General features: G+C 45.0%; 2 protein-coding genes across 4 annotated transcripts in view; one reads left to right on the forward strand and one right to left on the reverse strand.

Moving 5' to 3' along the window:
• STK26 (serine/threonine kinase 26) overlaps nucleotides 1-9902 on the forward strand; it is a 30904-nt gene extending 21002 nt beyond the window's left edge. Inside the window, exons 4-12 of the mRNA XM_085060540.1 lie at nucleotides 513-569; nucleotides 2220-2328; nucleotides 2421-2578; nucleotides 5073-5258; nucleotides 5888-6036; nucleotides 6699-6792; nucleotides 7276-7338; nucleotides 7429-7565; nucleotides 7972-9902. Coding sequence (XP_084916666.1) covers nucleotides 513-569; nucleotides 2220-2328; nucleotides 2421-2578; nucleotides 5073-5258; nucleotides 5888-6036; nucleotides 6699-6792; nucleotides 7276-7338; nucleotides 7429-7565; nucleotides 7972-7996 — 978 coding nt within the window. The 3' untranslated portion in view covers nucleotides 7997-9902. The remainder of the gene's footprint in view (nucleotides 1-512; nucleotides 570-2219; nucleotides 2329-2420; nucleotides 2579-5072; nucleotides 5259-5887; nucleotides 6037-6698; nucleotides 6793-7275; nucleotides 7339-7428; nucleotides 7566-7971) is intronic.
• Nucleotides 9903-12550: 2648 nt separating this feature from the next.
• On the reverse strand, nucleotides 12551-25120 carry FRMD7 (FERM domain containing 7). 3 transcript variants are annotated; one of them, XM_085060542.1, is made up of 12 exons: nucleotides 23208-25120; nucleotides 19129-19233; nucleotides 18736-18778; nucleotides 17377-17410; nucleotides 16626-16723; nucleotides 16385-16499; nucleotides 16083-16230; nucleotides 14911-15006; nucleotides 14474-14637; nucleotides 14199-14267; nucleotides 14031-14106; nucleotides 12551-13860 (listed from the first exon to the last, which is right to left on the reverse strand). In XM_085060542.1, the coding sequence occupies exons 1-12, from the start codon at nucleotides 23262-23264 to the stop codon at nucleotides 12844-12846; spliced, it is 2022 nt and encodes a 673-aa protein (XP_084916668.1). In that variant the 5' UTR covers nucleotides 23265-25120; the 3' UTR covers nucleotides 12551-12843. The 3 variants fall into 3 exon arrangements, with proteins under 3 accessions (XP_084916668.1, XP_084916667.1, XP_084916669.1); XM_085060541.1 differs by having other exon boundaries at nucleotides 17377-17455; XM_085060543.1 differs by lacking the exon at nucleotides 23208-25120 and adding an exon at nucleotides 19529-19665 and having other exon boundaries at nucleotides 17377-17455.
• Between the last annotated feature and the right edge of the window lie 62 nt (nucleotides 25121-25182).

Genomic DNA, 25182 nt, shown 5'->3' on the forward strand with positions numbered 1-25182 from the left:
TTTTTGGTTTTGTTTCTATGAACTAGCCACTTTTTGCAGTGACAAGCCAAGGACAAAGTCAGCACCTAGAAATCAGTGCTAGAAGAACTTGTCAGTTCTAGAGGTTGAGATGTCTCCACAGAGGAAGTGCAGAAACTCACGTATTCGCAAGATCCATTTTAAATAATTACTTGTATTTAATTAAAATTTAAACCACCACCTAATCACTTTTCCCCCTCTAAGTTCTGTTCCTTGAAGTGAAATAACTTTAGATACTATTTAGCAGAAATTGGTCAGTAGTGATGGAAGTTTTTCATTGCTTTTTAAAATACAGAAGTCAAACTTAGTAATTAGTATTTTAGACTTCACAGGAGCTGTGTGATGATTCTACAAGAAGTAATTACATATAACTGGGTGATTAATGAGACTCTGTATTTGCCTTCTCCTAAGAGTGTGCTGGTAGTCTCTTGAAATATACATAAATTTTTTTGTTGCAGCCTTGGACTTCTAACAACTTATGCCTTCCTTTCCAGGGCACAAAGCTATGGATAATAATGGAATACTTGGGTGGAGGGTCAGCTTTGGATCTTGTAAGTATATGATTTTTTTTGCATTATAAGTATCAGTGAGCTTTATTTCATTATGTTTTTATATCAATTCATAAAAGTAAGTATGTGGAGGCAACTGATACTACATCACTGCTATGTGGTAATGCTCCAAAAAGTGAATTTGAATGGTAGTTAATTGAATTCATGTTAATTTTTTAATTTTACTCTTTGTCTCTAAGCATTAGGAAGCATCCATTTGTTCTCAGTCAAATGAAGCAATGCTTTTTTTTAGGTTGAGAAATCCTTTTCTTGCTGTATGTGGTGGGTTTTTGGGTTTGGGGTCCCCTGTCCATCCCTTCTCACCTCCTAGTAGAATTCATTACACTTAAGTAAAAAATGTTTCCTTCATGTTTGGGTCACAGGAATGAATGCAGAGTGTGTCTACAGACACAGTTAATTTTAACTGGTTAAAAGGTGTTGGGTTTTCCATGTTCAGGTATTTTCACTTGAACGTGAAAGTGCCTTTTACTTCAGATAGTGTGGCATTCATGGAGGGTGTAGCCTGGAGAGTGCACAAGCTCAGTCCACTGAGTGTGGATGTGGTTTCCCCACGGTTTCAGTGCAACTCTGCTTCAGCTGCAACGCTACAGACCCACCCTTTCCTGTAAGATAATGTAGCTCAGTCTTTCTGTGATTCTGAAGGGAAAATATCATGTCTTCATTATTACAGAATGGTGATAATTATGTATTTGCTAACGGGGGTCCTGTCTGCAAGAGTTGAAGTATGTGCTTGACTTCACAAATCTATTTTAACATCTTTATGAAATTCATCACATCAGCTCATCGAAAGCATAGTAATTAGGTGTAGCATGTGGTAGTTTGTAGCTCTGGAACTTGGTCTTTTTGAGAAAGGGGCTGTGTGATACTCTTTAGCACTTTTGGATAATTGATAGTATTCTGTGGATTGTCAGAAATAGGGAAATAGCTTTTACTAGTGTCAATTTAAATCACTGAACCTGTAGAATAAAATTTTAGAAGAATAAAATTTAAGTTTTGCCTCATTTGCCTCACTTTGCTTTACCGTAATTTCATGGTGTTCACTTTTCCAGTGCTGTGTTGGTATTTTTTTAATCATTCACCTTAATTGCTTCTGTTTTATTTGCATAGCTTTCTAATGTGCGAAGTTTACACTTAATCTATACCAGCAGCTTTATAGTAGCATGTTATGTTCTTGATACAAAAGCAAGCATGGAATCAAAAATGCTGGAACAAGTTAGAACTGCATCATTAAATTTAAAACCCACAGTCAACAGGTGGATCTATTTTGAAATAAACTGGTTTTCTTAATTTACTTAATCTAAATTGCAAAATTCAGTCTGCCATGTTTGCTGCCTGTAGGGAAATACAACTTCGTGTAAAGTTAGTTGCTGCTTTTCATATGCTTTGCATGCTGAGGGGAGCACAGTGTATGTTAGAGGAGTAGCAGTATTTTCAGTAGAGAATATGTGAAGGTGATCATTCCAGTGGCACCTATTTCAATTAGAATTTTGACATGTTTCATTGAATGTTTCATTTATTTTGTTCGTTCTTTACTTTAAAAAAATGTTTCAAGTTTAAAATTTAATTTAATCAAATCAAGACAAAAATTAGATACAAGACTAAAACTATTTTAATGTGTGTTTTTTTCTGAAGCTGCGTGCTGGCCCATTTGATGAATTCCAGATTGCTACTATGCTAAAGGAAATCTTGAAAGGTCTTGACTACCTACACTCAGAGAAGAAAATTCACAGGGATATAAAAGGTATGCAACATTTCAAATGTTATTTTGTTAAAACCCTTAAAAACCTTAAAACCATGTTCTAAAGTAGTTATTATGTTATTTCCCCTTGGCAGCTGCCAATGTCTTGTTATCAGAACAAGGTGATGTTAAGCTTGCTGATTTTGGAGTTGCTGGGCAGCTGACAGACACACAAATCAAGAGAAATACCTTTGTTGGAACCCCGTTTTGGATGGCCCCTGAAGTTATTCAGCAGTCAGCATATGATTCAAAAGTAAGTATGAGAGAAGAGCTTTTTTTTGTATCTGATTATCCAACAGCATTTATTTTGATTTTTAGCTTTTAGCTCTATCAGTATAGGAGGAAAAAATGCAGATTTGAAAATACAGGATTTCAAATAATAAAATTAAAAGTAGAATTAAACTGGTTTTATACAGTAGTTACATGTCAGTGCACTCAGGTGCAAAGTCATCAAGTAAATTGATGATGTCATGTCTCAGAGCAGCTCCCTGGATGTGGGATGGTTGGTTTGATTTGGTTTCAGTTCAGTGTTTTGCACTTAATTCAGACAGTAATAAAGCACTCACAATGTAAAATGCCACCAGAATGTGACAGCTTATTTAAAGCCAATATGGTGGCTGAAATGTTAATCTCTTCTCAGATTTTTATACACAGCTGTGGGTATAATTTCTTGATTGGTATTTCTGAGGATTTGTGTAATTCTGAAAATTTTAGCAAATGTCTTCAGAAGGTAAAAAATAACTCAGTAGCTGTGGTAGCATTATGGTACCTTGTGCCTTTCTTTGTCATGGGAGCTCTTGATGGATGATTAATTGCAAAGGAGAGTTTCCCTATGTGAACCAGCATAGGTGAAATTTTCACATGTGAAAAGCAGAGTTCTTTTTTGAGAGTTGAGAGCTGGTGCTAGAAATGACAATAAGGAGGGAACAGTGTCCTTTCCTGTGTGTAAAACCACAAGATGTCCTAGAGTATGTGGTTGGAGAAGTGGCAGCATGTTTCAGTCCCACATTGGACTTTCCACACTGTAGAGACAGCCGTAAACTGGATCGAGAGATCAAAAATCTTGACATGTGTGAAGTAATACTTTGTTACTGCTGTTTCTCAAATAGTAAACGTGAAACTGTACTTACATGATGTGCATATAAAGAAAAGATTGTTGAATATCTGAAGTATCCTGAAAACATTCACACTCCAGGAGACTTTCCCAGGATCAGTCAGACTTGAAGGAATTTGTGTACTTGTCACAAGGGTTCTTGCTGATAAAAAAGTTGGAGTTCTCCTGTTTCACATTTCAGTGGTCCCACTGTCATGTTCCCTAGGGCATTTTGGAAAAGCCCTCTACCTTGCTTTAAAAACGTGTGTTGGCCAGGCAGATTGGGATTAATTCCTCTTCTGCTTGCCCTGTCTATAGATCAGCTTTACCACCTCTTCATTTACATTTCCCCAGCAATCTAATCTTTTGCCTTCCCTATCTCCTCAGCATGTTGCAAGAGAAATGTTCTCCCCGTTTTTTTCCATGCCAGTACTCTGGTGAGAGAGCACAGAAGATACAAGCCTTTGGTAGGAGAGATGGAGGATTTGGATAGGATACACTTCAATTTCTAGACTAATACTGATAACTATTTTGGTATCTGGACTGAATTTTAATCTTTCCTCTCCCTTCTCCAAAATGATGGAAAATAAATTAGAAGTTCATACACTTTAGTAGCAGTGCCAGAGATTTGCAAGCCCCATCTCTTCTTTGAAATAATTTTGTTCCAATACACAGTTGTTGGTTATAGTATTTCAATAATAAACAGTGAGTTAATTTAATTCTTTGCTATTAAGTACAGCTATTTCAGGTCTTGGGAACAGAAAAGGAATATTGGAGAGATGCAGATTGTAACCCTTGTTTACTCTATGGGCAGTTTTGGTTTATGATTCTATGCCAAGTGTAGTCAACTATTGCCGAACACTTCTTAGTGAGAAACACCTGTAGTGATCTAAGTAGCTATTGTAGCTCCTGAAAAGATGTAAGTAATACATACTTCTCTTGGGAAAAAAAAAACTCAGAATCAGAAAAGAATTTTAGAATACTAGTATTTTATACATTACTTCAAAATACCATACGGTGTTTTAATACAAGGACAGAATTTGTTTATAATGCTTGCTTTTAGCTAAAATAAATGGCACTTCATTATTCTTCCGTGACTTACACTGTGAACTTGGTGTTTCAAGTGGTGTTTCAAGTCTAACTAGTTGTCAATAATTCTCCAGCTAAATTCATCAAGCAGTCTGTTAGGAAAGGAATTAAGTGATCCCCTGCTGGATTTGGTTCAGCTTTCTGCCTTGTTCCTTTAAAGTGAGCTGTCAAACAAGGTTGGATACCTAAATCAAGGCTGAATTAGACATAGGAAATTCGTGGCAGTTTGTCATTAACATACGGAAAAAATCAAAGGAAGATCAGTATTTCTGAAGCTTTTCTAAAAGTGTGTGAATTTAGGTGTCCATTTAACTTGCTGACATTGTTAGAACACCAGCTGCAACAAAAGTGATGATCTACATGTCTGTCATTAAAGACTGATTAAGTCAGCCAGGTCTTTGTGAGTCAAATGTTCCAAAGTGTTAGAAAGGAATGTTTGCATTATCTACTTAGACCAACATTAATTTTATGATATAGATGCCTTACATGTGAAGATTTCAGTTATTAAATACTTAGTCATGACAGCCCATAATTTTGTACTAACAGTCCCTTTTCCCTCTCTCAGGCTGACATCTGGTCCCTGGGCATCACTGCAATTGAACTAGCCAAGGGGGAGCCTCCCAACTCGGACATGCATCCAATGAGAGTTCTGTTCCTCATTCCGAAAAACAATCCTCCCACTTTATTAGGAGACTTCAGTAAACCTTTTAAAGAATTCATTGATGCATGTCTGAATAAGGACCCAACATTTGTGAGTAGATGCATGTGTGTGTGTGTACAGATGTGTCAGTTTTGTTTTCTGCTCTCCTGTGCTTGTGAAGTATTTTGGTGTGCTGGGCATTATCAGTGGTTGAAATAATTTTTGAGACTATACTTTCCACTGTAAATTCTAGTGGTGCTTTTTAATATCTCTGTCTATATCCTAGTTTGTTTTGTTTAAAATACTCAAAGGAGGAGGGTGAATGCTGAAAGAAATTACAGTGGTGGAGGCAGATTCCTGAAATGCACTCAAAACTAGGATAATGTCAGAAAAGAGGCTTTAACAGAGGAGAAAATCATCTGAAATCCCTTTCTCCAGCACTACTTTTGCTGTCTGAATTCAACTGACAAGGAAACGTTGCATTGGACATTTTCATTAGTCATTTTCCTGGGTGTGACCTTCTAATGTAGAAGGATAAGCTGTATAGTCTGTGGGTGACTTGATCGTATTTTTAGCGCGCTCGTAAATGTGGATTACTGGCTTTTCTGACTTCCTGTTTCACTAATTTCCTGATATTATACAAGTTAGCTCTAGAAGTCTGTCTCATTAAATCTACCCTATTAGCATTTAAAATCATGAAATGTTAGCATAACATTAAATATTTAAAGTGTTTCTTACAGCGCCCCACTGCAAAAGAACTTCTGAAGCACAAATTCATTATGAAAAATGCCAAGAAGACTTCCTATCTGACAGAACTGATTGATAGGTTTAAGAGATGGAAAGCAGAGGGACATAGTAGTGATGAAAGTGATTCCGATGGTTCAGATTCGTAAGTTTATTTTCAGTTTAGTCTTTTTGGGTGTGTCTTTTTGTTCAGATAGTGTTTCTAAAGTAGGTTTGCTGCAGCTTTTCTGTGTAAATAACACCATTTCTCTACACCTGTCTCTTTTTCTTTTTTTTTTAAAAATTGTCTTCTTCCAAGAAAACCCCCTGTGTGACCCTAAAGACTAACACATAAATCAAGCCATACATTTGTTGCCTCTTTAAACTTTCTTTCTCTGAGCTCAATTTCAGTTCTGTTTAAGTGCTATGTATTTCCTAGTCTGAGGCTAGTGGTTGTACCAAAACCACTGAATCACAGTTAGAGATATTGCAGAGCAGGGCTGAGGTGCATGGAGAAGTTTGCACAATGCCTATGGAACAACATGCTTTCTGTAAGTCTCGCTTTTCTGGCTATCAGATAACTGTTCTAAATGGGATTCCATGGGAGAAGGTAAGCCTTGTGGGTAGATAACATCTTCTGTTTGCTTTGATCATGTTTCAATTTATTCAGCTTCTTTTAAAGTTCAGTTAATGTTTCAATACATGTTTTTCTTATTTTAAGGAATATGGAACTAATCCTGATAGACTTGTTACATGTTTGGGTTACCTATGCTTGCTTGGTGTCGTGTTGTGGCTAGTATTATGTACATCGTGTCCTTTTTTCTTCAGGGAGTCCAGCAACAAAGAAAATAATTCTCACCCTGAGTGGAGCTTCACTACAGTTCGGAAGAAGCCGGATGCAAAGAAGCTCCAGAATGGGACGGTATGTACAGACTGAGGAGTTCTTTCTTCTATCTGCTGGTTCTGAAGCCAACTTAAGGAAGATAGTGATAAAACTTAGTAACTTCACTTTTCATAGGGACTGACTGGTTTTTTTGTAGTTCAAGGGATAACGCATGTTAGTGATATTTCCTATGCCATGTCAGCTTCAAATGCAAAATATACTGCAGATGTCCTGTAGGTCAATATCTCTTCATAGAGATGATAATTTTAAAGACTCTTATTAGCAAGGAAAAACTGAACTGTTTTTCTGATGCTGTATGACATTGTTTGGGATGTGCCGTCAGGCATCTATTTCAACATCCCATAAGATTTGTTGATGTACTGTGCCTTTGTGGGTTTTGTAATGTATTTTAAGCACTTTGTTAGATTTAACTGAACTTCCAAAATCACATGTGCTATGTTAAAGGCATTGTGTGTGTTGTATGGTGATATGCTGATGTCATCTTTATTTGTTAATTTCTAGGATCAGGATCTTGTTAAAACCCTGAGTTGTTTAACTATGATAATCACCCCTGTGTTTGCTGAGGTGAGTGTTGGCTTAAAAATCGTCTTTGACAGTACTAGCCAAATGTCTGATAATGTTTCTGAGTTTTATCTGTTTTGGTTTGCTTCTCAGCTCAAGCAGCAGGACACAAATAATGCTAACAGAAAGAAAGCAATTGAGGAACTTGAGAAAAGCATCAATGTGGCAGAAGCAACGTGTCCAGGGATCACAGATAAGATGGTGAAGAAACTTATGGAGAAATTTCAGAAGTAAGTAATTTAGTGATACGGGAAAGATCTGCTATGTCCAGTGCTTTAAACCTTTAGCTTTGTAGTTAGAGGTAACACTTCTGTTTGAGACTAAAACTAATAGTAACAATTACTGTATCTGGTCTTGAAGTCCTGCAGCTTTACTGTAGTTGCTATAGCTTGCTTCCTTGAATTTAGCCTGCAGGTTTGTCTTAAGTGTATTTACGGGGAATAAGGGAGACAGAATCTTTTTCTTACCTCTTTCAGGAATGTTTTCTTGAGAATGTCACTTCTGGTGGGTTTTTTCCTGTGAGCCTTTGAGATGAAAGCATGGACTAGTTTGGTGATGCAGAAATATTTATGTGCTGTTTGCCTAGCTGAAACAATATAATTAACACATTTTTTTACTTGCTTTTTTTATCTGTAGATTTTCTGTTAATGACTCATCCTAAGAAACTTCACAAAATTGACTGCTGTTTCGTATGGACCCAGTGAAACCCACCAAAACTACTTCAAGCTTGGCAGTGCTTAGCTCATGAGCTCCTTGTGCCTTTTGGATCTTTGCAACATATTGATGGTGATTGAGGATTTGAAAGAACCTACTCAACTATTTTGTGGCAGTGCACATGGTTTTATATTTTCAGGAAATTATTTTGTAAAGAACAACTTTTAATATTGTAGTTTCACCTGTTTAATCTGATAAATGTTGAGGTGCAGTTTTGCTTTTAGAGGTAACCATTACTTTAGTTAATAGAATGTGCAAGTACAGTATGTTTTGATGCTATTTTGTTCCTGTACATGGGGTTGTACAGGTCTTTTATATTCATGAGTTAAACTTTTGTAAATCACTAACAAGCTTCAGAGAAAATAGCTTTTTCACAAGCATATTGAAAACATGTAATGTAGTGGCAAGGGTATTGCTGTAGCACCTGCTTCAACCAGCATATAGTATCGTGCCCTAAACAAACAAACCTGCAACAGTATCTATTTTAATTCTAAATTGGTACAGTATTTTAGGCAGCTCTATGATTAAATACATTTGAGAGCAATATGTCAATAGTTTGCAGGTGATATGTAGCAACAGGTCTATCCTGATGTACAGTCTGTGTATTACCTTTTAGAACAGGTTTTGAAGTAGTAACTCAATCTTATATCATCATGGTAGAAAATTTAGAGCAATACAGTTGAGGGGGTGGGGCTTTTGGCAATAATGGACAAAACCTGAAGTCCAATTTAACTTAATTTAATTTTTTTCCTCTGAGTATACATGCCTGGGTGGAAGGGAGCCAGAGAAGCCGAGCGTCGCATGTTACATACCTCACATGCAGGTATCGGTGTAACACCAGCGTTCTGTGTGGTGGTGTTGTTTCTCCTGTAAGATATTTATACACCTTTTCTGTTCTGAAATACATTAAATACAGTACATCAACATAATTTGTTTATAATTTTCTGAAAGTGTATTTTAAATATGTATTTACCAGTTAATATGCAAAATAACTGAGTTATAGATATTCTTTCACAAAAAGGTAGTACTCTGCAGTACGGAGTGATTTTTTTCATAAAAAGTAGGTAAGACTATAAAGTTGCTTTCAGTTATATATTTATGGTACTGCTAGATGGGTAATCTCTTATGTTGTTTTGTTTTGATTTGTTTTCTTTTTCCCTTTTTCAACCCAGTATGTATATTATGCTGAAGTTTTGAACTGGGATTGTTTTTCAGTACTTAGCTGTGGAACTGTTGGTGTAAATTTATTTTTGATAAAGGCTGGGTGTGTTTATTTTATGGTTCAGACCTGCACATTTTGTTTTTGCACAAAAGTCATTTTAAAGAATCTGAAATATATCTGCCAAATATTGAAAAAGTAATGGTGTGCAAGTAAATACTGCATTTTTCGTCAAATGTTGCCATTACATCATTTTTATATAAAGGACACTCGTGAGAGATGGTGGTTAGATATGCCAAGGACAATTATTTTCAATGGTGCCTACACTGTAAAAAAATTACTTTTAACTCCTTGTTTTAATTTTTAAAAAAATGTTTCTGTTTAAAACTTTCATCTGCTATATAACTGAAATTCAATTAGAATTTATATCTGAGAAAAAAAGTCTGGAAATAGTTTTTGAAAACAATAATGTTATGGATTAAATAAATATTTTTATAAATGTAAAAGCAGCAAAAGTTGTAAATACAGTTGATCTGAAGCTTTACAAAATAACTGCATCACAGAAACAAATTGTAGTGCTCCTCTAGCTTCTGTAGTTGTTAGTCTTGTAAATCTGTTTATAGATGAAGCTTATTTCAATGTTTTGGGGGGTTTTAAATGGTTTAAAAATAAATATTTAAGTTCTGTAAACTTTCATGAGTTTGTTCCGTTGTCATCATTTTATTCTGGATTTCAGCAGCTGTGCAGAGGTCTGCCAAGGCTCGTGTTCTGACAAAGGTGTTCCCTGCCTGGGTGCTTTGCAAAGCTCTGGGTGCCCCACACTGTCCTTGTCCAGAGGACACCTGCCAGCTGCCACAGCCCAGGGAATGGATGGAGCAGCCCTGGGGCTCAGGTTGGTTCCTTTCCTAGAGAGGAGACTCCAGGATGTGTGAGCTCAGACAGACGTGTCTGGCAGTGCAGGAGCGATGTCACTGCTCTGCCCATGGCCTCGGCATGTGGCAATGAAGGGACACAAGGGGGACAGTGCCACAGCTCCTTCGGCTTTCACCTCGGCAGCCTCAACACAAATCTCATTTTAAGGAGCTCCATATAAATTTTGCAGAATTTAAAACGTGTTTTTACTTCTATGTCACTTCCCTTAAGTTGTTCTTTTTCTATGGGAGTATGAAGGAAGAGCTGATGGGAATTCCTTCCAGATTTTGTAACTGGTGTCTCTACCCTGTAGACACAGGATCTTTAATCTGTGAACCTCTATGAACAATTCTGGGTAAGTGGGATTAGCAAGTGACACACGAAATTGGAACCTGACGTGTTTGAGATTCAGCTCAACAAGCTGCTGAACTATGGTGCCTTTTCCTGTGAACTGGGTGGGATGTATACCTACCTCATGGGACAGCATGGGGAAAAACTCACCCACATGTTTACATAACAGATTCCTTATAGCACAGTCCATTCACGAAGGGTTTTTATTGTGCTGCATGTGCCTAAAGTTTCTGTGCATCATAAGACTATAATTAGCTCCTAAGAATGGTTGTCTGTGTTGCTGGTTCCAGAGAAGAGCTGTCTTTTTCCCACATGTGTTAGTTATTGATGAACTGTGTAACTTAATCAGCAGTGTTCTGTTGCTGGCAGATAGCTAATGGAAAGATAGGTCAAAATATTCATGCAGGAACCATCTTCTTGCTCGTTAACAAGAGTAGCTGCTGAAGTAATCTCGAAGTAGTGTGAATTGCAGAATAGAGAAGTGTATTTGTTCTTGCATAGATGAGTCCCTTATCAGTGTAACCATTCTTTAAGCCCTGGGTCTCTGACCCCTCTACTCATTCCTGTGCAGTCAGTGTAGTGTCATCACACCTGCTCTTGCCTTGGAATGTCAACAGCTGAGTAGGAGAGTGCCTAGGTTTTAATGTATTTGCACAAAGCTTAGTGATTGTTAAAAGTCTGATTTTTATCACACTGTTTTATGACTTAACACTGGAGTAAAATTATTTTCCTCCTTGCACCGTTTAGTGGTATGTCTGTTGGCTTATTTCACAGCTTTACATATTTTGTCTAAACCTTTATCTGTTTTATATAAACCAGTCACTTCAATCTGAATGCAAACTGAGTAGCTTAATGTTTTCACTCTGTGATGCTGCTGTGCCTCCTCCCCTTCAATAATCCTTTGTGTCAGGACTGTAACAATTTACATTTTCCAGGTACTGCTGCTTGTCTTTCACCACCAGCAAACCAAATCTTTCCATGTCCTCTCTCCATTCTTGTTTTCTTCGCTAGGGAAACACAATTGCTTAAATAGATGTCCTTATCTCAGGGGTGAGTAGGGCTGAGCAAGGACCGAGGGGAAGGACTTGGTCCAGGGTTGTTTCAATTGTTCCTTGACAAGTGAGCTACTGCATACTGGTATTGTTCCTTAATTTTAATCAGTCCCAAGAAAGTGGTTTACACAATTAATTTAGCTCGGCGATGTTAATTTGTCTCACTTACTGACGAGGTGCTTTGTTCTTCTGCTGTTGTTGACCATGTGTAGGATGTGCTGAGGCACAGTGCCCACGCTGTGCCCCAGTGCTCCCTAGCCCATGGAAAAATCCAAAAATAGTTCCCAAGTCGTCATTTCTCACTCAGTGCTGTTTTCCTAGCATAGTCTTGAAGACCAGAGCTGGCAGCTCCCGGAGGTTTGGACAGGGTGTTTGTGCAATGATCCCTTGTTGTGGGTCTGTGCTCTGGAACATGCTCAAGGTAAAGCTGACCTGGGCCAGCCCTCACCTGTGTCCACATGTTTTGAAGAGCTAACGGATTGTGGATACATCTCAGGGCTGTGTGTGCAGCCTGTGTTGGAAACACTGCTGCTTTTTTAACTCTCTACCAAATTGTGCCCACAGGCTGCCATTCTTAAATGGTGTACTGAGTGGTGATTCTTGCTTTTTCCAAGGTGCAGAGCCTTGGGAATGGGGAAGGAACTCTCTAACCAGAAAGATTATCCCTTTTTTCAACAGGACGTGTGCCAGAGCAGCCAGAGGGATCACTGCAGTTCACAGCTTCAGCACACGGTAATCAGGAGCAGAGGCAAACCTTACAATGTGCTCACTTGTTGGGCTAATGCATTTCTTTGGGCAGCCAACCAAGAATGTGGCTCTTTTCAGCAGTGTTCAGGGATCTCCACAAGTCTCCCAAGTTGCTGGGATAGCAAAGGCACAGAGGAAGCCAGGAAGCAGAGCAGGAGAGGGAAACCAGCTCCTTGGATCACTGAGGAGTGCTCAGGAGATGGGAGGCACAGGGGAAAGTGTGCTGGGGGGTGCCTGCAGGACTAGGGGTGCAGACAGGGCAGAAGGAGAAACTCAAAACTACTGTGTGAACAATTGGTTTTTATTGTCCACCTTCTAAAACAAGCAAGGCCCCCCCTCTCAGAGCATGGTGGCAGAGGCAAGCCAGCTTCCAAGTGTGGTGCAGGGGTTGAATACTCCTGAACATACCCCTGCTGTCCATTCACACATCCTCTGTAGCTAAGAGTGCTCACACAACACAATCCCATCAATGTTTCATTAGCTGTAAGCAGACCTGCAGACAAAGAGTGTCACCATTCTTTGACCCCGGGTCAGCACCAGCCACCTCTGCTCCCTCTGGCCAGTGTCAGGCACCTAGGTGAAATACTTGGAGGCCCCTCTGGAAATCCTCTCTTCAGCAGCACTGGTGGCCAAGGACACCTCCTCATCCTCCTCATCCAGCTGGAGGCTGCCGGAGGAGAGCCGCACGCGGGCCATGGGCGAGCGCAGCACGCGGCCGTACAGGGAGCAGTAGTCAGCGGCCAGCAGGTCTGAATCAGAGTCGCTGGACTCAGTGCTGCTGCCCAGGTAGCGCTCAGTGGAGCGCCGTGGCCCCGGAGCCAGCCCTTGCTGGGCTGGGACGTGCCAAAAAACGCCCCCTTTCCGGCTGCTCAGCGCGGGGCATGGCCCCAGGGGCCTGAACTCAGAGCCGTAGGGGAAGCGGATGGTTTTCATGTCCGACTGGCTCCAAGAGCGCTTGGGAGGCTGCTCCTGGAGGCCATAATCGAAGGAGCGAGCCAGTGACCTGCTCTCCCCCACCATGCTAGTGGCCATGGCCCTGCCTGCAGCCTCACGATGGAACTGCCCAGCCTGGCTCCCACTCGGGCTCTGTTGGGGTGGTTTTGCTGCCACAGGGCCACCTGCACCGGCTGGTCCTGCTGTGTCCTCGCCAGGAGCTGGTGCAGGGCACGGGGACTGCGGGGCCTTCTCCGGGTAGAAGAGCACAGCCGGGGCCACCATGGGCACATCCGTGTACACCACAGGCCGGGCGCTCACCTCCCGCATGTTGCCCACAGAGGTGCTTTTACTGTTCCCAGCAAACTGGTGGTGGGGCCGAAAGGATGTCAGGGGGTTCCTGGCTCCAAAGAGGTCCATGGGCTCCCACGCCCGCTCCATCTCCAGCTCGGCGTAGAGCAGGGGGAAGGCAGACGAGCTTTTGGAGTGGGGCAGGAAGGTGGGGGACGCTTCAGGCTTGGAGCGCTCCAGCTCAGCGGCGAACGTCACCTCCATGGTGGAGCTGCGGCACCGGCTGTCCAGGGTGGGCTCGGAGCCGTGCACTCCGTTGGCGTGATAGGAGCCCCGGCTGCCGTAGGCCAGGCGCAGCTCCTCCACCTGGGCAGGGCACAGGGGTGGGTGCCAGGTGGGTGCCCCAAGCAGAGCGGGCAGCCAGCACCCAGAGCTGAGGGCCTGGCTTGGCCTCCAGCTGAGCTCTGCCAGCTGGCGCTGCAATGCCAAGAGCCCTGGGCACAGAACTGACTCTTGCTGATGCCATGGGGACTTACCTGCTTGGACACATCCGTCAGGAGGTCCGGGGAGGAGCGGCACTGCCTCTCGTCGTAGCGGGATGCATAGTGCTTCCTGCAGGACAAAAGTGTGGGTGGGTGCATGGCCAGGAGGGTCCTTCCCCTCTCCCCAGCCCTCTCAGGCACCCCTCTCTATGCCCCCAGTACCTCTCGAAGGGCAGGCTCTTCATCTTTGACTTCCTCCCGTGCTCCAGCAGCTGCCGCTGAGTCCTCCCACTGCAGCATGGAAGAAGTGTGAGCAGCACCATCAGCCTGGGCAGGCCTCGTGCCCCAGGGGAGGGGAGGAGGTGGGGATCGCCCCAGAAGTAGCTGTTACCACCCCCTTGGATTCAGCCAGGGCTGTCATAAAGGGGAGGCTCACAGCCATCCCCAGGCCCTTCCCAGCCCCAGCAGTTTGGTTTTCCTATTTTTTGGGAATCTACCTGTAGCGGAAGCTGGAGCCTTTGCTGCACAGAAGGGCTTTGGGCTTTGACTTGGGCTCTTCAGAGAGCCTGAAGAAGGCATGGTACTCCACACACGTCTTCCAGAAGGCCTTGCAGGTGTCCCGGCTTGCCATGGTGAACTCCAGGGTGTCCTTGCACAGCGCCTGTGTGCCAGAGACAAGAGAGGCAGTGTCAGGGGCATGGGACAAGCTCTGCCATTTGCCCTCCTGAATCCCCAGGGGTTATTTGGGCTGTCAGTGTTTTCAGGCAGTGCACTGGGGATGCAGGAGGAGCACATACCACACTCAAGGGGAAGGAGCATCACCCATGAGAAGCAGGAATGGATTTTATTCAAAATTGGGAACTTCACGTGGCTGACCTTCCAGTCAAAGCTGTCTGCTCCTGAGCCCAGCAGCTGCCTGTAGTTTTGTACTTACAGAGATGTTTGCATGGAGTTTGATGAGAAAATGCTTCCTCTTGAAACTCAGTTTGCGAATTTTGGACCAGTTGAAGGTGTTGATCTTTGTGTTGCCCTGCAAGGACAAACACAGTGGTTACAGCAGGATGGGGCAACCTGTAAATATAGAAATGCAGTGGGCCATGGTCCACTTTTGGAGCTGCTGAGGTCTGGGCAAAGGGTGCTTGGGGTTTGGTGTTGGACTCCATCAGCTCGTTCTACAGCTAGAAATTGAGGTTCAGGGCTTAACTGTGCCTGCTTAAGCTCTTTGCAAAAGTCCAGGATCCCCAGACAAACCTCAGAGGGGTCAGGCAGGGAGAGTCTTATCTGTCCCAGCTCAAACATCACAGGAGTTAATCCAGAATCAGCCTCCTAAAGAAATAAAATCATCCCTCCTTTGCTGCAAAGTGTAGCAGTGCTCAGCTCACACCCACTCCTTTAGACTTGGTTTAAGCAGGCTGCAAGCACACTTTACCCCCTGTTATCATTTTGCACCAGGTTAGAAGCAGCCACAAGAGCTGGTGTTATAGGAGAGCCAGGAAAACTCCACTCCGTGGCACCAGAACCCTCTCAGCTTTCTGGGAGAGCCCAGTTTTTAATGGGATCACAGATGCTCTAATCATGCATGAGGGGTGTTTATGGCTCTGAACAAATAACCAGGTCTGGCAGCACTAATTACAAACAGCAGACCCACAGCTAGGTTTTATGTTTGGGTTGGTTTTTTTTTTCTGGCTGTGACAAGATGCTCACAGGTTGAAATCAGCCGGTGCGGGAGCAGAGCACTGCCTCACGCCGGCTGCGAGGAGCTCTGTATTTACTGTGCAGCTCGGCAGTGATTACAGCGTTATGTAATTGCACAGACGTGAGGGGGCTATTTTCGCTGGAAGATTACACGGTGAACACATGGACAGAGCCGTGGAACCTCACACGGCCACCTCGCTCAGGGGACAAGGGCCAGCAGAGCCGGGGCAGGTTCAGTGGCCCGCAGGGTGGACAGTGGGGCTGAGCCCTACAGCAACGTTGAGCATCACCTTCACCCCCGAGGGCTGTGGAGCACAAGCCCTCTTGTAGGTTTTGGGAGGGCTTGGAGCACTCAAAGAGGAGAGGCCACCCCGCCCGGGTGCTGGCAGCCCCCCTGAGCCCCGGGCTCACCCGCAGGACCAGCACCCCCATGTGTGTCACGGCCAGGTTGATCTGTGTCCCCTCGCCGTCGCTGGCGGGGTGCGGGCGGATCCCGTACATCTCCAGCTTCCTGGCCACGTCCAGCAGCTGAACGTCCGACTCGGCTGGCGTCTTTCCTCTGGAGACACAAGGAGCAACGGGAGTGAGAAGGCAGATGCTGGAATGGGCTGAAAAAATACCGTGTTGGATGTGCACACCTTGGCATCACACCCACCCCACCGGCAGCCCCTCCTGTCAGCAGGAGTCCACCGGGGGATTTGGGCAGCACTCACCTGTGTCTCCGGTGGTAGTGCATGATCTTGTTGTCCAGGTACTCCTGGTTGGGCAGGTACCTGTGTGTGGCCAGGTGCTGCTGGTCTGTCTCCTCGTGGAAGTCGCCCAGCTCGGCTTTGGGGACACGGGAGAGCACGGGTTAGACCGAGGGGTCAGTGCAGCAGGAACCCTTGGCGACAGAGCCCCAGGGCTGTCCCCAGGGCAGGGGCACTGTCCCTGCAGGCACCCACTCGCCCTTACACTGCAGCAGGTGGGAGACCAGCAGCGCCGCGCTCTTGTCACTGCAGGGCAGCCGCCCCTGGGCCAGGTCCTTCTTGATCTGGAGGGTGAAGAGGTACCTGTGGAGGGGACAGGAGCATGCCCGGGGGGGAGCCGGGTGCTGGGCTGAGCCATGAGGGCCATGCCTGTTCCCAGGTCTCAACCCATGGGATGCACATCCACAGGGTCACAGGAGGAGCATGCAGAACCTGCAGAAGGCTGCAGCTGGGTACCACCATGACCAGCACATCCCTGTCACCTAAATGCTCATTAGTAGCTTTCAGAATTAACATTTCTTTCTGTTTTGGAGGGCATTTGCCTCTCTTGGGGCTGGTGTTCTGCAAAAACACTGTCTTGGTTTTATTTTTAGTCCCTGTTTGCTTTCTCTAAAATTGTAAGAGCTAACAATGTCGTTTTTAAAAATAAAACTAAAGTTGTTCTTTCAGAACACAGCTTGAGGCAGGAGCTAGACTGAGCAGTCAGACTCAGTGCCCAACTGCTAAAGTGTTTGGCAGTAAACAAATTGCAGCCCTGTAAGACAGCTGATCCTTCAAGTGGATTGTGTTTAAAAACAGAGGATCAGGAAAAGATACTCTCTAGTTTCGTTCTGTAAAGCATCATACTTAGGATAACCACTGCTCACAGACAGGCTGGGGTGGATGAAGATAAAGAACTAACACATTGCAAAAACACAGAGCTGTGTGGTAAGAAAGTAATAAAACAAATGCTGTACCTGGTCAGTTCTTCTCTCAGGTGGCCGGGGTCCACTGGGAAAAATTTCACCATAAATTTGAAAAGAACCTCCTTAGGATCTTAAAACACAACATCTTCATAAGTTTTCTTTTACACGTCTATTGAGAACATTTACAACTCTCTTCACACATACTGCCTCCTTACAGGGTAAGTTAATCTGGACCCTTACAAATCAGGGAGTACTGCCTGCCCTCCCCAAAACCAGCCTGCCCAGGCCCCCAAGAGTACTAATGGATGCAAATGGGGATTTGTATATCTAAATAATACTGCTAAGAGAAATAGCAGTAAGTAATACTACTAAGAGAAAATCCCCAGCAATTCTTTAAATTGCAAAAATCCCTGTTGGGAGGGGGTTTCCATGAAGCGGTGCCCAGGAGTGTGGCCAGAGCCTTGAAGTAATTGCCCTCACTGGGGCTGTGTGGTAAACTCAGCCCTCCAAGCACTTGGGATGCAATAGCTCCATAGGAGGCTGCTTGGGCAAAGGTTTTTTTGTGGGACGAGTGAGAGCAAGCAGCCAAGCCCAAGGCAAAGTGCATGGAGGGAGGGAAGCAATTATGTAGGCACCAAGTGTCACAGAACATCCTGGGATGGCTCAGAGGGACAGGCCAGAAGGCACACAGTAAAGGAAATAGGTGCCTGGATTAATTCCACTTGTGGTGTACCCAGAAAGGGAAGGCTCCCTAACAGGCTTTCCCCTTTCAGGGAAATTCATGCAAACACTTCTGCAGCCTCCCCATGGCAAAGACTGGGGTCATGGCCTCAAGCTCTCGGTCATTTCACAGCCATCCTGCACTTGGGGAAAATATTACAGGGATGGAAGGAGGCCTGTGCTGAAAGGGGCACTGCATTAACACTGGTCAGGGCCATGGCAGGGGAGGCTGGGCCTGAAATCAGGCCAGGCTCTGCAGCATCTCAGTGGGGCTGGGGAGGAGCAGCAGAGCCTGCAGGGCACAGGGGGGACTCTGCCTCATGCTGCCTGGGCTGCTCTGAGCTGCAAAGGGGAAAGGAGGGCATGCAGGAGCAGTGCCTGCCATGCTGCCAGCATGGCCACGCAGGCACACAGCCACCCCTGTTCCTCTGCCAAGCTGTCAGGTTATTAACAGCTCCAGCCTGAAATGGTGCAGATACCAGATTGCAAAGGCAGCGGAATTTCCATGGGATTTTGTATGGACTGAGGCATCCTTGCAAACAATCCTGCCCAGCCTCACCTTACAAAATTATCTCAGATAAGTGCTGGAAGCTAGAGATCCCATCCCCAAGAAACAACACTGTATGAACATGTCTGTGCTAGACTGTCACTGGTAGTGATTTAGAAGAATTCTATTCTTGAAATACTTACTTTTGACTTGCTTTGTGATGGGTTTTAGTGCTTCCAACCAGACCTGAAAAAAGGCAGTGAAGAGCCAGGTGAATAAACAGCACAAGAGATGGGGAATAAAAGCAGCAGCATCATGACAGAATGCAACACAAGAGAGAATTTTGGCCAGCTTGGCTTCTGTGACAAGTGTCCTGCTGGGCAGCCCCACACAGATGGCCATGCATAGACCCCATGAGCTGTAGATATCACTGGGGTTTGTGGCTCCCCCCTAACTCCCATTTTCAGGGTTTTTCTGCCATCATGGCAAAACTTTCTATTTAAGTTTCCCATGTGGAATTTCAGGGACGTGCTAACAATCCCCCAGCCTTGCAGGTGATGGCACCTCCAGGGCCCCACGCTGCCAGCTACACTCACCTGGTTCCCAGCCTGGCTGCGAAACTCCAGCCCAAAGTACTCCTTCTCTGCAAGGTTGAGGTGGCTGCAGGTGAGGTTGAAGAGCCCTTTCCCACAGGATTTTTGCTAGCAAACAAACACAGCACAGAAGCAGCAGGTTAGGCAATGCTGACAGCAGCCATGATGGGATTTCAGTGAGATGGGGAAAAGTTTCAGCTCCCTGCTTTCACCCTTTTCCTAACTGGGCAGCAGCAAAATCTTAACAAATGCTGTTGGCTTCAGCATGTAAAAGAGGACAACTGCATGCTGTATTCCCTGCTTTTGGAAATCAGATTCCTTCACATCAATTCTCTCCTTTATTAAGGACTGTAAACCAGAAAGGAAAGCAAAAGAACAGAAAAGAAACCTTCTTTTGACTCACCTTTTGCAACTATCACTGTCTGGGCAGTTTTGTCCCTGGGAAACCAGTGAGTGATCCCAGGAGGAGCACCTGCCTGAGCCAGGGACAGCCATGGCAAACGTGCTTAATTAAGAGCCAACGGGAGCAGAGCTCAAACCTGTGCAGTGGCTCCGTGTGCCCCGACAGCCAGGGATGAGCTGCTATTATGGTTAATGGTAATTAACAGCAACAGGACCAGGAATCCTGTGCTGTGGGCTCTGAGTCATCCATGAGCTTTGGCAATATTAATTAAGTGGCACTACATGCTGATAAGGGAGGCCAGGCTGTAGTTATTCCCAGTAAACAGAAACACTTGGAGGGTGTTTTGCTTGACTTGATGCCGAGCTCTGTGATACAGCAGGAGAACAAGCCAGGAGGCCCTCAACTCTGGAAAATGCTCCAGAAAGCACCAGAAATTAAACTGGCAGTGACCTATCCCAACAAAACCCTCATACTCCATCATCTTGCAAAAAGCAGACCAGAAAGAAGTGTGGGTTGTTGCAAAAGCAAGCTGGAGCAGAGAGGCCAGGTTAGACAGCTGCTAAATTATGGCATGCCTGGTGATGGAGGGGAAGACAGGCTGCAGCTCCCTGTGGCTGTTCCCAGCAGGGACAGGAGGGACCCGGCTGCTGGTGGTGATGCACACTAATAACCACCTTTCAGGGCTTCTCCTGGGATGAAATTGCTGGCTCTGCTCTGAAAGGCTGCAGAAAAGTGATAGCATAATTACAGCATTCCCTCTGCAGCACTCCCGGTTCTCCTCAAAATTACTGGATCACAAGGGTAATTAAAACGATTATAAATGTTTATTTCCAAGCTAGAATTTTCTAGCATGAAAGGCCTTGGCCTTTGTCAGGCAGCCAGGAAAGACAAGCATTTCTTACTGGGTTATTACCTACCACATGTCTGCTGGGAGTGACCCACTCTGCTCCAAGCCAGGGCAGGCACCGCAGGAAAGGAGCAGCCCCAAACCCAGGAAAACCTGCTCACTGGGAGACACAGCCCTGCTGCTGCAGGGGCTGCTTTAGAAGCAGAGCCTTTCTCTTGTAGAGTGTTGCTTGCAGGTGTCCTGTCCTGGATTTTGGGGTGCTGAGGCCGCAAGCACTGGGCTGCAGTCATGCTCAGCAGCATCAGCCCTGCACTGCACCAGGTGAGTGAAGTGGGTGCTGTGCTGGAGGAGCACAATGCAGGGCAGAAACAAGACATGTGGGGCTGTTTGCCCCATGTCCAACCCTAAATATGCCTCTGAGAATGATGCAGGGCCAGGTGAGCACCCACAGGCAGAAACCCCAGAGAAGAACAAGGTGGAAAGGAGAGGCTGCACTTGCCCCTCCTCTCTTCAGTGAAAACTGGGACTGTGAGCAGAATCAGCAAGCCAGGGGTACTTCCACAGGCAGAGAGTCACAGGTGCCACTCTTGGGGCACACACACATCCCTGTCCCCAAAGGGACTATGGCAACACCTGCAGTCCAACAGCAAAGCCCATTTCTGCAGTATTCCCCTTAGTAAGGGCTGCTGCAGCCAGGTCTGTGGTTTGGGGGTGAGCACCAGCTCGTGGGATTTGCTATGATCTTTTCCCACCACCTTAGGAGATGCCTGCCCTGTCAGGCATGCTGCAGCTGGCACACAGTACCATGCACCAAAAGCCACCAGCCCCAAGGCTCCCTGTGCCCTCACTCCTCTGCCACCAGCCCCACACACCTCCTGTCAAGGAATTCCCACCTTTACAAGGGACACACGACCACAGGAGACTCTGTCCTTCACTCAGCCTCAGCAACTAGTTTTTCTAGGTTTGTTTGGTTTGCCCAGCAGCATCCCAGCTAGATCCCACCTGCTCCATGGCTCAGGCATGGGGTGTTCAGAAGGGAGGCAACAGCAGGGGACATTCAGAAATGTGCCAGGCCCTTCCCTTCCCCTGCCCTGGGGGCTCAGATCTGTCATCCTGGGAACCTCCAGCACTCAGCTGAAGGAAATGCCAGGAACTCAGCAGTCCCAGCTGTCAGCAAGGATGTGAATGGAGGCAGAAGCCCTCTTGGGTCAGCATCTAGCACCAGGAGAGGAATCTTTTCTCAAGCAAAGCAGCCTGGAAATGAGCCCTTGCTGCACATGCCAGAACCTGTGACACCCACGTGAGGCAGGTAGAGATGTTTACACCAAGCGTGAGGAGCAGGGGGAATCAGGCCCGCTGTGTGTTCTCTCTTTTGTCCTTTTCCTTCCCATTATACTGAAGTACTCCACAATCAAAAGAGCTATCCAAAGTCAGGAGGGGTTTAGGAAGAGTTGCTTAAAATATCTGCTCAAAACTTAGCCCAAAGCAGTGCTTTTATATTGGAGAAGTCACTAATTCAGCTACTCATTTATCGTACCCACACAGCAGCAAATGCATGAAATGCCTAAAAGGGGTTTCCAATACCATTCCATGCTAAAAAAGGAAATGACCAGGAGTTCCTCTAATGGAAGCTATTTGCTGCAATAACATGTCGTGCAGAGCTATAGTGCTGTGTTTTGAGCAAATAAGAAAACAGAGATGGAAAAAAATGCAGCAACATTGTACCAGCAGCATCTTTTGAATTGTGTCTCGCTATGACCTGATCTAATCAATGGGAGGAGGAGGGGAAGGCATTTTAAAATCACTAGTCTCATTTTTAAGCTGACTCCTGGACTAGGATAGATTATTTAAACTAAATCAGACAATTCCCCATACTGTGTCAAGGGATGGAATTGCTTTATAATCCTCTGTTATGCAAATTCTATTGCAAAGAAACACTTCCCAGGCTGTGCTATAAATCACAGATCAGGACAGTATGAGAAAAGCAACAGAACTTGAAAAAAAAAGTTTTACATTAAACACTCTGGTCCCACCAGAGATGCAGATAAATACTAGAACAAATCTACTTGAGTTAGCTAATTCAATTAGCTACTGTGATTATCAAAACCTAACCAACAGTAAATGTGCAATCACACTTGTAAAAAGATGCTTCTAACACACAGTCAAGACATATCTGCTTTCAGTTATCTATACACATATGCATAAATCTAACACCATAGAAATTAATACTAAACATTTTAAACCTAGTTCACAGCTATCATTTGTTAGATGTGAATTATTAATCCCTATGTGTTCTGGGACACTGCCATGCAGAAAATAATATACAGTAAGGTTTTTCCTCAGCCATTCAAAAAACCACACAGTTTTCTTTTTCAGCTGAATGCCCAGGAAGAGATGTGTGCAGATGTTTCTCACCAGGGATAACTTGGATAAATATGCTATTTTTATTCTCTTCCCAGACTTTACTTCCTTGTTGAATGTTTACATTGGCAGCCAGACAAATGAGAGAAGAACTCGACACTTGTCAGGACCATCACTTCATATTAACTGATTTACTAAAAACGACACCAGATAAGTAAAAGCCATTCCTCCTTTTTCATAAATAATGCCAATAACAGGGGAGAGCAGAAGTGTGTTGATACCAAAAAACAGTTTCCAATTAGTACTATAACCTCTCATTTTGAATTTGAGATCGGTTTTCTTGTTTGTTTGCTGTTTCTCTTTTTTTTTAAGCTGAAAACCAGAAACAATCAAAGACCATGCAATCTTTCAGAGCAGCAATTACTTAATAATTAACACCAAAAAAACAGTAAGAATATGATACCCACTTACATCAACTACAAAGATCTTCTGGGAGTCATCCAGGAACTGGACTTTCAGGTGCAGCATCCTCGAGCACACGGCTGGGTGTGCAGCAGGCACGGCAGTCCTAGCAGTGTGAGCCGGGAGCCAGGAAGGGAGCCCTGACTCCTCTTGCACACATAATTCCCTCTCAGCTGGATGGAGAAGGCTGCAGTCACAGATGTGGAGCAGAGGCTGGAGCAAAGGAGCTGACAGCCTAAAAACAAATTTAAAAAAAAAAAAAGAAACAACAAGCCAATACCTCCCCTGGTTTAAATGTCACCGCTGCAATAAAGGATGTTTTCTGCCTGTGAATTATGGGTGTATTAATAGGGGGAAGATTGGCAGTAATGGGGCTGAGATAAACACTGAGCTCTTACAGCTGGTGGTGAGCAATGTGAGGGCAAAGCAAGCCCACGCTGGGTACCATGGGGTGAGGGGAGAAGAGCGGAGCATCGTTCCTGCCAAAGTCACCCGGCAGTGAGAGCCACCTCTGCTCTTCTCTGGTTAAGGTGCACTGGGACAGCAGCTGGCTGGCAGCTGTGCTGGCTCCATGGGGTGGGCAGATCACATCCTGTCCACTGAGTGATACGTGGATGGTGCTGATGTACTTCACCAGAGACTGGAAATGTTTCCAGCTGGACTTGAAACCAGTTGTGAGTCCTTCCTGGAGAGGCAGAGGAGAGCCTGCTCCTAATTCCCAGCTTGCTCCCTGGTTGAACAGCTTAGTGAAGTCTCACAAGCCTTTGAGACATCCTGGTTCCCACTTCAAATCTGAAAAGCACATGTGCCCACTCAGCAGGTCATCCTTGGAGTGCCAGAGCCAGCTGCCCACCCTCAGACCCCAGGCTCAGTCCTGCCAGGTGCAGCCTCACTTGGTGTGGTGAGTGCCTGGGGACACTTGTGCTGCTTCTCTGCACCAGCTGCTGTGGGACCACCAGGAGCTGTTTGACCTCTCTGGCTCCTCTCACCCATCAGAGACTCAGCAAACCAAAAATGCCACATTTAGTGCTGCGGAGATTTTGCTTGTTGCTCCCTTGTCTGTTTCTACTGAAACTTTCACTCCAGACCGTTTGCCATGGCCTCTTACACTTCCCAAATACTCCTGGGGATGTCAGGACAGATGCTGTCAGGACAACATAACAGCTTGTCATCTGTTATGATGACTGGGGTGCAGAGAGGAAAACCACAGAGCTTTTTAGCCACAGAAAAATGCACAAGTTTTCTGCTAACCAGGACAAAAAGAAGCCTGAAAGTCAAAGCCAACCTGCTTTTCCACGTGAAGCTGCTGCACAAAGCAGCAGAGTCCATTGTGCTCCACTGCCAGGAGGGGATGGCTGTGCCCCCTGTGCCAGCACTGCATCAAGGACCAAATTTCCTGCACTGCCCATGGCCCCAGGGTCTGAGCTCTTTGTGTCACAGGAGAAGGGCAGCATCACGTACAAACCATCTAGGGGGGCTGAGTGCACTTTCCCTCTGCAGTTTAAAGTGCTTGTGCTGTCAAATTTTGACAGACATCAAGGAGAGGAGCAGCTCTCCTGTGAGTGGCTCTCATGTCACAGGCACAGCTCTGCACTGGGAGCACAGCAGGGATACTGGACTGGCAGAAAGGATGTATGAGGTGCAACAGAGGAGCCCCCAAAGCCCAGAAGAAGCCAAGCCTCTCTGCTACAGGCTTTCCTGGCATGCCAGGGGCACTGACCCTGGGCTCCACGGATGCTGTTAGAAGCATTGCCCAGTCAGGTTGTGGGCAGAAGAAAAGATTTTATTTCACTACCTTGCTATGAAGCAAGGCTGTGTTGGGTCAAACAGGACCTCTGGCCACCCTATAAAGCCATCCATGGAGACAGCATGGAGCCAGCAGCAGCAAACTGGATCAAACTAGGTAAACGAGAATTTTTTGGCAGAGGATACTAAAGGACAAGATATGTGGGACAAGCAAGGTTTGCTGCCTGAGCAGATGAGA

This window comes from Lichenostomus cassidix, chromosome 4A (assembly GCF_008360975.1).
Source record: "Lichenostomus cassidix isolate B80296 chromosome 4A, HeHo_3.0, whole genome shotgun sequence".
Classification (NCBI taxonomy): domain Eukaryota; kingdom Metazoa; phylum Chordata; class Aves; order Passeriformes; family Meliphagidae; genus Lichenostomus; species Lichenostomus cassidix.

Excerpts from the sequence above, each read along its gene's own strand:
- FRMD7 (XM_085060541.1), bottom strand. The coding sequence starts at position 23,264 with ATGCTGCACCTGAAAGTCCAGTTCCTGGATGACTCCCAGAAGATCTTT. Across the intron at positions 19,234-23,207 it reads AGAAGATCTTTGTAGTTGAT|CAAAAATCCTGTGGGAAAGG; the intron begins GTAAGTGGGTAT and ends TTTGTTTGCTAG. Across the intron at positions 16,724-17,376 it reads CTGAGAGAAGAACTGACCAG|GTACCTCTTCACCCTCCAGA; the intron begins GTACAGCATTTG and ends TCCCCTCCACAG.